The sequence below is a fragment of the Nyctereutes procyonoides genome, unplaced genomic scaffold (genome assembly GCF_905146905.1).
Source record: "Nyctereutes procyonoides isolate TBG_1078 unplaced genomic scaffold, NYPRO_anot_genome, whole genome shotgun sequence".
Classification (NCBI taxonomy): Eukaryota; Metazoa; Chordata; class Mammalia; order Carnivora; family Canidae; genus Nyctereutes; species Nyctereutes procyonoides.
In genome coordinates, this window is record NW_026575142.1 from 49133894 (window position 1) to 49146890 (window position 12997).

Here is a 12997-nt window from a genome sequence, read left to right on the forward strand (position 1 = left end):
AGATTGTTATCTGTTACAGCAGTACGTTATCTGTTACCTAATGGACCCATTGTGGATGAAACTCTTTCGTGAAAACTATTCATATATTTCTCTTCTATATTGACTAGTTTTGGGGACTGGTTTTGTTTTCTTTTGTTTTTTGGGGACTAGTTTCCTTTTTTTTTTTTTTTTTAAGATTTTTATTTAAGAGACACACAGAGAGAGGCAGAGACATAGGCAGAGGGAGAAGCAGACTCCCTGCAGGGGAGCCCAATGTGGGACTCGATCCCAGGACCCCGGGATAATGACCTGAGCCAAAGGCAGATGCTCAGTCACTGAGCCACCCAGATGCCCCTGGGGACTGGTTTTGCATACAGAATGTTATCAGTCATCAGAAATCATTGTTTCTCTGGAATATATTTAATTTTCAAATTGTATTAATTTATTTAACAATATATTATTTAAAAACATTTAATATTCCAAAATTAATAAACATCAGCCTTTTACTCAGTAGCAAGAAGGCTGGATACCTCTTGCTGCTATAGCAACTTGTACCCTAAACTTTAGCCAGGATAAATAGGAAGTAGAGCATGGGGTTCAGAAGCCTGGGCTCCTAGCTTTCAGTCCCAAGCTCCACATAAAATTTCAAACAGTATAGAAATTATAATCTCACAGAGACAACAAGGACTAACGAAATGTAATGCGAAAGCACTTCATAAAGTGTAGCATAAGGTGGGTGATATCTCAGATCCGCCCACAGAGCAGTGAGGGAAAGGCACATGTGAGGGTAGAGTACAGTTCTCCAGTGCTCACCTCTCAGAGCAGACCTGCTAAATAATCTTTGGGGCTACAAATCAACTCAGAATCCAGATCAAAAAGTGGACCCGACTAATGCTTTTTGCAAGTGTCCTAGTCATAAATTTAGATTCTCTTTAGCCCTATAAATGGACACATTTCATTTAACCACTGACACAAAAATACACATGAAAACACCATATGTATTTATTTCGAAAAGTTCTTAGCTCCGGGGTGCCTGGGTTGCTCAGGCGGTTATGCGGCCGACTCTTGGTGTTGGCTCAGGTCATGATCTCAGGGTTCTGGGATCGAGCCCCACATGGGGCTCCAAGCTCATCAGGGAGTCTGCCAGAGGGCTCTCTCTCTCTCCCTCTCCCTCTGCCCATCCCCCTGCTCACTCTCTCTCCCACTCAAATAAACAAATCATAAAAAAAAAAAAATAGTTCTTAGCTCCTAATTCTCTTCTCACAAACTTGTGGTCTCAAAGGTCTCCAGAAAAAAAAAAAAAAAAAAAAAGACTGAAAAATCAAGCTTTTCACTGTTGGTAATTATGTTTTCAAAGGTACATATTATATTTATATTGAATTTAGTTTCCTCATTTTTCTCATTAAATACACATGGGGCAAGGAGTCCTGCTTCCCTAATAACTCATTGCCTTTAACTGCCATGGAATTAATTCTGGTCAAGAACCTCTTCTATTGACAGAAGTAAATAAAGAATAAGGGATGCTTTTACTACTGGTGGTGCAGTTTTAGTCAAGTGTGGTCTTCTCCCTCTTTTTTTTTTTTTAAGATCTTATTTATTTATTCATGAGAGAACATAAGAGAAAGGCAGAGACACAGGGAGAGGGAGAAGCAGGCTTCCTATGAGAGGCCTGATGCAGGACTCATTCCCCGGACCCAGGATCATGACCTGAGCCAAAGGCAGATAGATGCCCAACCACTGAGCCACCCAGGTGCCCCTCCCCTCCACCTTCTTCTTTTTTGATGACTCCAAAAGCCCAGGCAAGGTGGGGGAGTGTGAACTTGCGGTATCACCAACATGTTCTGAGAAGTCTGAACATGGGCTCATGGAAGTACACAGTTGGGGTTTTGCCAGGGGGCACAGTGAAAGGGTGATGAGTCATGGAATTTGAGGATATTGACAAGAGAGTGGTGGAAGGGATGATCCTGGAAATGAAATGTGTGAAGCGAAAATAAAGAGAGCTGATAATGGGATGTAGCTGGAATAACTGACTAAGAAATCTGGGAAGATGTAAGTTCAAAATCTGAATTTCAGAGGTGGAGAAATATTCAGGGTAAAGGCAAGACATATGCAAAAGCCACAAGAAGGGGTCATGGATGTGAAGGGAGGGGATTGTCACTGGATCTGAGGAAGTGAAGGCACCACAAAGCAACAGGGCTGGAGGTACTGTCCGCCCAGATGATGAAGGCAATCAGGGTGGCAGCTGGATTTGGGGGAAAGTGGATAACTGCATGCCAGGTACCAACATTCTCAGCAAATGGAGGTGATAGGAGCCACGGCAATAGTGAGGAGGGAGAGAGTGACAATGAGACCAGACAGCAGAACCACAGAGGAGTGTCCTGAAGGAGAGACACTGAGAAAGGAACTGGGAAGTGGCACTCGGGGCCAGTGGACTGTGAGAGAAGCAACAGCATTCTCCTGAGAGGGCTGCAGGAGGAGCGGGTGCCCAGAGTAGGCCAGGTCTGAGGCAGGGAGCTGATTAGGCCTCAGGAACATTCCAGAGGGCACAAGGAGCGGAGTAGTCTGAGGATAGACATGAAGAAAGGGGGAATGACCAAATCCTCTCCCTTTATTTGTGTCCAAGTTATCTTCCATGTATTTTAAACACTTTTTCATATATTTTTCTGAACAATATGGAGTATACTGAAAAAAAACTATAAGCTTTTAGACATTTCGTGCCAGGTATGAATCTGAAATCTTTTTTAAAAGGCTCACAAGATGGGCAGCCCCGGTGGCTCAGCGGTTTAGCACTGCCTTCGGCCTGGGGTGTGATCCTGGAGACCCGGGATTGAGTCCCATGTCGGGCTCCCTGCATGGAACCTGCTTCTCCCTCTGCCTGTGTCTCTGCCTCTCTCTCTCTCTCTATGTCTGTCATGAATAAATAAATAAAATCTTAAAAAAAATAAAATAAAAGGCTCACAACACTCATATTCAGAATATAAGAAATAGTGCAGAGAACCATAAGGGGAGGAGGAGAAACTGAATGGGGAAAAAATCAGAGAGGGAGACAAGCCATGAGAGACTCTTAACTCTGGGAAACAAACTGAGGGTTGCTGAAGGGGTTGGGGTAACTGGGGGATAGGCATTAAGGAGGGCACATGATGTGAGGACCACTAGGTATTTTATGCAACTGATGAATCCCTGAACTCTACTTCTGAAATTAATAATACAGTATATGTTAATTAATTAAATTTAAATAAAATTAAAAATTTAAAAACCCCATAAGTGAACAGAGTCGATGTAGAAGGAGCACAGTGTGAATGATACAGTAGACTGGGAAGATGTAGGGGGGCTCTCTCCTCCCAAATTGGGTTGGTGCTGGACAGCTGGGAGTTGACACTTTTAGTCAAAGACTGTACACATACATTTTGCTTACCATTTCAGGGGGTTTAAACTCTACCAAGACCACTCTTGGGTCAAGATGAAGAACAAGGGAAACTTAGGAAAGTAGCCCAAAGAAGCCAGTCAGAGGGCTAGCTTCTGAGGAAAGAAGATGTTTTGTTTGAAGAAATTCCAGAGGAAAAAAGTAGGTCACTGTTTCAGGGTGCAGAGGGATTTGAGGATAGTGGTGTTGAATGAGAAGTGAATGGATCCAGGGACCAGAAAGGCAGAGCCTTCATTCCAAAAACCTGGCTACAAGAGTGACAGACCACACTTTGAAATGTGGTACAAATAATAATCATTGCTGGGGACTCTAGGAGTGACTGGGTCATACAGGGAAGAGGGGGGTATGAGTAAAAATATACCCAGAGTCTGGAGTCAGACAGACCTAGCGTCAGACCCTCACACCACTTGGGTTTAGCTCATTGGTGAGAATGAGCTAAATAATGAGAATGGTGGTGTTTTTAGGCCTCACATGTAAAATGAAGATAATTGATGAGCTGGGGTGAAAAATAAGTTAGCGATGCAAGTAACATGTTTAGTATAGAGGCTGGTACCTGGTGGCCCTACGCAAATGGCAGCACTTTGTATGTGCAGATTTGGAGGATGACTTTGACCACACCCTGTTCTTACCGACAACGCCAACTGAGGAGATGGGCTGTGCTATGGCTGTTTTCCAGGATGCTCCAGAGGGAGTTGACCACTTAGTTGCATTCCTCTCTGCAAAGAAAGCATATTGCAGGGCTCTAGCCTGCCCTGATTTCTGAAGGTACATAAACAGCTCCTTCTCCTTCTGGATGCCCACTTCGTAGGGACAATGCACGGCAGCCTGGACTGCACGGACACAAGTCTCTGGAGCGAGGCACCCAGGATGCTGCTTCTGCATCTTCGAAAGGGCTTCACTGAAAATACTCTCCATGTTGGGCAAGCTCTGAATTGGCTTGTTGCAGAGTCTACGGGATTCTAGAGATTGATCTGAAAGGAATAAGTAAGAACATTGGGTTTGGAAATGTTACTTACACAAAGGGAATATGAGTATGTAATAATAATAATAACTTGTTCAAAATACAAAATTACATACTGTTCATCAAGATTTTTTTTAAAAGATTTTATTTATTTACCCATGATAGACAGAGAGAGAGAGAGAGAGAGAGAGAGAGAGAGACAGACACACAGGCAGAGGGAGAAGCAGGCTCCATGCCGGGAGCCTGACATGGGACTTGATCCCGGGTCTCCAGAATCACACCCTGGGCCAAAGGCAGGCGCCAAACCGCTGAGCCACCCAAGGATCCCCCTCATCAAGATATTTAATGTAATACTAACATAAAAATATTTGATGCACCTTAAGTCCTGTAAGATAGGATTTCACAGATTCAAAGCAATTTTCAAGTTACCTAATTTAGGCATAAAATTTTCATTTTCCTTCTGTTCCAATGCCAAGACAGCATTATAATAGGTTAAATATCAAACTCTCAGTGATTTTAAGGAAAATATTTCTCAGTTAAGAATATTTTAGATTCAAAATAATCTCAACTCCATTCCTAACAGTAACAAAAACTTAAAAGTACCTAGAAAAGAAGACAGTGTTAATTGGTACAAGGAGAGACATATGAATCAGTGGAAGAGAATTAGGAGTTCAGAAATAAATCCTGACAATTAGAACCAACAGATTTTCAGGTGCCAAAACAATTCAATGAAAGGAAGGAGAGGGATCCCTGGGTGGCTCAGTGGTTTAGCGCCTGCCTTTGGCCCAGGGCCTGACCCTGGAGTCCCAGGATCAAGTCCCACATTGGGCTCCCTGCATGGAGCCTGCTTCTCCCTCTGCCTGTATCTCTGCCTCTCTCTCTCTCTGTCTCTCATGAATAAATAAATAAAATATTTTTTAAAAAATCCTTACCTACAACTATATGTAAAAATTAACTCAAAGTGGGTCATAAATCTAAATTGAAGAGCTAAAACTATAAAAATTTCTAGAAGAAAACAAAGGGAAAATCTTCAGGACCTTAAGTTAGGCAAAGCATTCTTAGCATGATTCACGAAAGAAAAAAAAAATCAATTCAAGACTTTGTACTTTGAAGGATACCATTAAGAAAATGAAACAAGGGCGGCCCAGTGGCGCAGTGGTTTAGCGCCGCCTGCAGCTCAGGGTGTGATCCTGGAGACCTGGGATTGAGTCCCATGTCCCATTCCCTGCATGGAGCCTGCTTTTCCCTCTGCCTGTGTCTCCGCCTCTCTCTCTCTGTCTCTCATGAACAAATAAATAAAATCTTCAAAAAAAAAAGAAAAAAAGAAAATGAAACAATAAACCATAGACTGGGAGAAAATATTTGTATGGTAGGCAGAGTAATGCTGCCTCTCGTCCCCAATGTCTACTTCCTAATCCCTAGAACCTATAAATTCATAACCTTAGATGACAAAGGGACTTTATAGAAATGATTAATGGTAAAAAAAAAAAAAAAACTCGAGATCTGGAGATGATCCTTTATTGTCTAGATGTTCCCAACCTAATCACATGAGTCCTTAAGAGAGGAGACCCCTTCCTGGCTTGGTGAGAAAGGTTGATGAAGAATGGTCAAACACAACATGGGGAAGATTTGACCTGTTGGTGATGATTTGGCTTTGACAACGGAAGAAGGGGGCCGAGAATCAAGGAATTCAGTGGCCTCTAAGCCATTCCCTCAATTTAACAGCTGGCAAGAACATGAGGACCTTGGCCTTATAATACAAGATACTGAATTGTGCCAACCACTTGAAGCGAGCAGGAAACAGATTCTCCCCTAAAACTTCCAGAAAGGAGTACGGCTGTTGTAAACACCTGGATTTTAGGTCAGTGAGATCCGCCCAGCAGACTTCTGACCTATAGATCTGTAAGATAATAAATTTGTGTCCTTTAAACTGCTAGGCTTGTAGTAATTTGTTATCAAAGCAATAGAAGACCAATACAATTTATAAATCAAATGTCTAATGAAGTATTTGTACCTAGAGTATAGAAAGAATTCTTGGGACGCAATAGTAAGAAGGCAAACAACTCAATTTTTTAAATGGGCAAAAACCTGAGTGGATATTTCACCAAAGAGGATATGTGAACAGCTAATACTACGTAAAAAGGTGTTCAACATCATCAGTCATTCAGGAAATGCAAATAAAAGCCACAGTGATTTAAAAAAAAAATAGTGAATGTGGTAGGTTGTCTCTAAATTACAGGGTGTTATTTCTGAGATTAAGTTACAAAAAGACTCTGGCCTCAGTCACCCTCTCTTGCTCTCTTGTTCATTCTGATGGAAGCCAGCTGCCATGTGTGAATTGCCCACATGGCACGTGGCAAAGAACTGAAGGAGACTTTTAGCCAACAGCCAGCGAGGAGCTAAGGTCCTTGGTCCAACAGACTGTAGGGAACTGAATCCTACTAACAACTTCTTGAGTGAACTTGGAAGCAGATCCTCCCCCAGGCAAGCCTTGAGGTGGAAAGAGCCACAAATAATACCTTGAATGCAATCTTACATGAAATCCTAAACCAGAGAACCTGGCTCGCCACACCTATATTCCTGACCCACAGAAACTGCCAAGTATTAAATGTTTGATTTTTAAAAAAAGATTATTTATTTATTAGATGATGGAAGAAGGGGACCGAGAATCAAGGAATTCAGTGGCCTTTAAGCCATTCCCTCAACTTAACAGCTGGCAAGAACATGAGGACCTTGGCCTTACAATACAAGATACTGAATTGTGCCAACAACTTGAAGTGAGCAGGAAACAGATTATTTTTTTATTTGAGAGAGAGCAAGAAAGCATGAGGGGTAGGGACAGAGGGACAGAGAGAAGCAGACACGCCAGTGAGCAGGGACCTGAGGGGCCCTGGGATTATGACTTGAGCCCAAAGCAGATGCTCCACCAATGAACCACCCAGGCACCCTAAATATTTTCTTTTAAGCAGTTAAGTTTTGGGATAATTAGTTATGTAGCTAGATATAACTAATACCCACTAGAATGACTATTATCGAAAAGACATCAATACCAGATGTTAGTGACGGTGTGGAGTAACTGAAATCCTCAGACATTGTTTGTGAAAATCTAAAACAGCACAGTACATCTACTTTGGAAAACAGTTTGGCAGTTTCTTTTTTTTCTTTCAGTTTGGCAGTTTCTTAAAAAAACAAGCTTATGGTTCAACCCAGCAATCTACCTAAGAGGAATGAAAACATATGTCCACATAAATCTTGTATACAAATATCCATAATAGTATTATTCATAATAGGTCATCAACTGATGAGTGGATAAAGAAAATGTGACATAGCTATACAGAGAATACTGTTCAGCAATAAAAATACTGTCAGCAGGGATCCCTGGGTGGCGCAGCGGTTTAGTGCCTGCCTTTGGCCCAGGGCGCAATCCTGGAGACCTGGGATCGAATCCCACGTCAGGCTCCCGGTGCATGGAGCCTGCTTCTCCCTCTGCCTATGTCTCTGCCCCTCTCTCTCTCTCTCTGTGTGTGACTATCGTAAATAAATAAAAAATTTAAAAAAATACTGTCAGCAAATTACCGATACCTGCTACAATTCAAATGAACCTCAAAAACAGTATGTAAACTGAAAGAAACCAGATCAAAAGACTACATCTTATATGATGCCATTCATGGTAAATGTCCAGAAAAGGCAAAACTATAGAGACAGAAAGATCAGCGGTTGCCTAAGGCCAAGGGTGAAAGTGGGATAAGCTGCAACATATTACGTGGGAAATTTTGGCGGTAGTGACAAGTCCTAAAACTGATTCTTGGGGATGGCTGTGCAACTTTATAAAGTGAATTATGCATCATTAAAGCTATTTTTAAAAATGTCTAGAAGTGAATTTATCAAGAAACATACAAGACCTCTAAGAAGATAACTATATCATTTTATTGAAGAACATACAAAGACTTGAGCAAAGAGATTCCATGTTCTTGAATGTAAATATTTCATAACATAAAAATATATCTTCTATATATATTATATATGAATTTCTTTTTTTAAGATTTTATTTATTTATCCATGAGAGACACAGAGAGAAAGAGGAAGAGACACAGGCAGAGGGAGAAGCAGGCCCCATGCAGGGAGCCCGATGTGGGATTCGATCCCAGGACTCCAGGATCACGCCCCAGGCCGAAGGCAGGCGCTAAACCACTGAGCCACCACCCAAGGATCCCCTATATATGAATTTCTAGCCAGAACCTTTGTGGTTCTGGGACACCTGAGTGGCTCAGTGCTTGAATGTCTGCCTTCAGCTCAGGGTGTGATCCCAGAGTCCCAGGATCGAGTTCTGCATCATACTCCCCAGAGGGAGCCTGATTTTCTTCCTACCCAAGTCTCTGCCTCTCTCTCTGTTTCTCGTGAATAAATAAAATCTTTTTTTTTTTTTTAAAAGAAACTTGGTTGTTCTATATTTTTTAAAAAATAACTCAACAGGGGTGCCTGGCTGGCCCAGTTGGTAGAACATGTGACTCTTGATTTCAGAGTTGTAAGTTTGAGCCCCACATTGGTTATGGAGCCTATATAAAAAGGATATATAATAAAAGTAAAAATAACTCAATGGAATGATTCTTTTTTTTTTCAACAGAATGATTCTAAAGTTTACATAAAAGAATAATGTATAGAAGTATTATCAAATAAGATGTGATGTTAAAGTTTCTTCAGAATAGATTTATATAAAATTCCTAAAAATCTATTATGTCCTGGTATAATGTTCTCAGTCACAATTTTAAAATGTGTGTCACAGAAATAACCAAACCCTCTTGTCAATTACATTATAATAAATGCATTATCAGATCTTAAAACTCAACTGTGTAACAAATTATATTACCCAAACTGTTGTCTAAAACACAATGCCAGAAATGTTTTTTTTTTAAGTACTACCATCTCTTCAAGAATACACCACTATATCAAAAATGTACACTTCAGTTAATTGGACAGAAAACTTCCAGGGGTTATAAAGTAGTTTCAATATAAAAAGGCATATAGGGGGATCCCTGGGTGGCTCAGCGGTTACGCGCCTGCCTTTGGCCCAGGTGCGGTCCTGGAGTTCCAGGATCGAGTCCCGCGTCGGGCTCCCAGCATGGAGCCTGCTTCTCCCTCTGCCTGTGTCTCTGCCTCTCTCTCTCTCTATCATAAATAAATAAAAAAATAAATCTTTAAATTAAAAAAAAAGGCATATGAACGTGAACCTGTCTGGCACCAGTGTGTTACTATGTGTGCAAGGGAGAGTAAGGTTTGGATTTAATCGTGTACACATGTGAATTTATCTTCGAGGCACTGCATAATCTCAAACTTTTTCTTAACCTAGGAGGCAACAATACTTCCTTAATGCCTGATTACTAAGTAGAAGAGAAAATAATGGATTTTTAAATTAATGCTTTCCTATATGATTTTAAGAACAGGAAAGGAGGGGAGATAGTGGTTAGCACGTAGTCCCCGTTTGCCCTGCTTTTGTTGGAAAGACATGAACTCTATCCAACAGGTTTCCAATTACTTGCTCAATTATCCAATGTGTTAGCTTGAGATCCTCAATTTATAGGAAGGCAAGTCCATGAGAGAAGGATGGAGACCTTTCCAGGGCCTACAGCTGATTTAATTTCCTGGTGGCCCAAAAGAAAGACAAGAGTGGTCATTGGGGAGAGGAGGAGGAGGAGAGGACAAGTATGTGGAAGACAAAGTGGATGAGGAAAGGGGACTGAGCCGCCAGTACTGTGGCACAAACAGGCAGCTAGAGTAATCTGTGCCAGGGACACTACACTGTCCTTGTGACACTACCAGAATTCCCATCTGACTAGCACTGATTCTCAACACCAATAGTACATGTAAGGGTTATCTATGGAATTTAAAAAGTTCAGATGCCCATGCCCCGCTGTAGATTCAGTTAAGAATACTTAAGGATGGGGATCCCTGGGTGGCACAGCGGTTTGGCGCCTGCCTTTGGCCCAGGGTGCGATCCTGGAGACCCGGGATCAAATCCCACGTCAGGCTCCCAGTGCATGGAGCCTGCTTCTCCCTCTCCCTGTGTCTCTGCCTCTCTCTCTCTCTCTCTCTCTCTATCATAAATTAATAAAAATTAAAAAAAAAAAGAATACTTAAGGGTGGGGGCTATGCATGAGTGTTTTTAAAAATTTAACACTTGATTTTGAGGTGTAGCCTCTGGAATATCCAAGAGCAGAGCATTAGGTCAGCCATTGTATCAAGGACAGCTGTAGCTCCTGGCAAACTCTGCCCTGCGCCAGAAACTGAGAAGGAAAGAAAGAAAGAAAAGAGACAGAGAAGAAAAAAGAACAGCCTGCTTAATGATGTGCAGTAATTACTGCAGTAATTATTGCTGATCAGCATAATGCTGTTATCCTGGGGATACTCAGGACCTCTCAGACTGCAGGTGGGCATTCTGGGAACTACTCATGGCACCTGTCCAGACAAGTCTAGGGCCAAGCTGAGCACATCCACTGGAGTTTTGGGTCTGGGCACAAATACAGATGCTTCCTATCAATTTCCTGTCTCTTTCCTGCTGTAGCTATAAGGGATGCTGTTATCTTACAAATTTGTTCTATTAGAACAAAACATATCCAGAATTTCCCCTTTGGGTCTACGGGTATGGTGTTTTCAAAATGTGTTTCTCATACACTTGATTGTTTTAACATCTTGGTAGTTTTAAATTCACTTAGCTGTACCTACACAATAAGAGAGGCAGGTATGGTCAGGTCAGTGCTAGCATTCGCTGCCCAGGAAAATGAGGAGAAGAGGAACTAATTAGAGATTCAAATATGCTTATAATTGAATTCTTTCCTTGACCCCTTCGCATTCTTTTCTTAATTCTTTGAGATATTGCAAGGCAGATGGATATTCAAGTTTTGATTAAAAAAAAAGTGAATCACCCTCCTAAAGGAAGAAAAGCAGGTGATTATTTCCCCCCTTTTCTTTCTGGTAAACTGATAGGAAGACATTTTTCTCTGCCTAGTTTAAAGAGAGTCACAACATGCAATTTACAGAAATGGTTACCTAAGACATAAAAGACTGTCTCTTCTCCAATTTTGATAAATAGTAAGTAAGCTGTGTTTGTCTCAGAAGCTCTGCAAAGGACAGACAGGACAACTATACTTTTCCAGTCTTGCAGGAGGTCACCCACAGAACTTGGGTATCACAAAAAAAGGAAGCTCAATTTAGACATATGCTTAGGCCTTCTATGTGAAGCAGGGTCACTCTGTTCTTGAAACGTGTATATAAATGTTCACAGAGAACAAAAATAAATTACAAAAAGCAAAAGATAAAATGGGGAGAAAGACGATGAAACCATTAAGATTTGTTTAAAGTCACAAAGTCAAAATGAACAAATAGACCAAAGTCTATAGGCAGAACTGGAATCACTAAAAATGGCCAACACAGCACCGTAACTGTAAAGAACCAGGGTTCATTACAGGAACAAAGACTTGGTTTCCTGAGTTGAGGCCCCCAGTTGGATGTCCCCTGTGCCCACCTTTGAATAACAGCACACACTTTCAGCTTCATGCCAGAAACATGTACATGGGAATGGGGAGTTCTTACGCAGCTTGGGAATAAGCAGGCTGCTGGCCAAATGAGAGTGCAAAGAAATAGCATTTTATGGGACCCTTTCTTCTTCTGTTTAGCCAAGTAATTCTGAATTGCTCTGATAAATCCATGGCACTGCAGTAGTCTGAGAAGCTTCATACAAAAGCATTAAGATACATGATGCTAATTAACTCTCTGGGATGCATGTTAAAGGATGCATGTTAAATTGTAGAGAAATTTGTAGCTACTTCCCAAATCATATATATCTATATTTTATGCAGGGCTTGATCTCACGATCCTGAAATTAAAACTTAAGCTGAGATCAAGAGTCATATGTGCAACCAACTGAACCACCCAGGAACCCCCTAAGTCATATTTTTAGATACATATTAACCTTCTATAATCAATCCCCCTCCACCCATAACTGATTCCAAATGCTGATTGCAATATTGACCATTGACCATTGGAAATTCCCTTCCTTCTCTCCTTTCCTATTAGATGTGGAAACTAAATAAATTCCTTAGTCTTTTCCTTATTTTATATATATACATATATATATACATAATATATATTTATATATGACTACTGTCCATATATATATATATATATATATATATATATATAATCCTTGTCAACATTTTACTTAAGGAAGTTGGTTGGGGGTTGGGAGTGAGGGAGGGAGGGTAGGATGTAGGAATGGGGCGGAAATAGGCTTCATTAGTGGAATATTTTTACAAATGGGAAAGGAGAACTCATAATTTTATGTGTATTTTTAATAATTGAGGTATAGAGGCACCTGGGAGGCTCAGTTGGTTAAGCAGCCGACTCTTAATTTTGGCTCAGGTCATGATCTTAGGTTTGTAAGATGGAACCCCTCATCAGGCTCTGTGCTGGGAGTAGAGTTTGCTTGAGATTCTCTCTCTCCCTCTGTCTCTGCCTCCTGCCCCCCTGGTTCATGTGTTTTGGTTTTTTTTCTCTCTCTCTCTTACAAAAAAACCAAAATCCAAACAGTAAAATTCTCAGAGTTTCCCATGGGGATTCTAAACCTTAATCCCCAAAAG

At 41.1% G+C, this 12997-nt stretch overlaps 1 protein-coding gene across 1 annotated transcript in view; it reads right to left on the reverse strand.

Moving 5' to 3' along the window:
* Positions 1–12997, reverse strand: part of EHHADH (enoyl-CoA hydratase and 3-hydroxyacyl CoA dehydrogenase) — a 51683-nt gene that overhangs the window by 10569 nt on the left and 28117 nt on the right. Inside the window, exon 6 of the mRNA XM_055308266.1 lies at positions 4033–4374. Within this exon, the coding sequence (XP_055164241.1) occupies positions 4033–4374 (342 nt within the window). The remainder of the gene's footprint in view (positions 1–4032; positions 4375–12997) is intronic.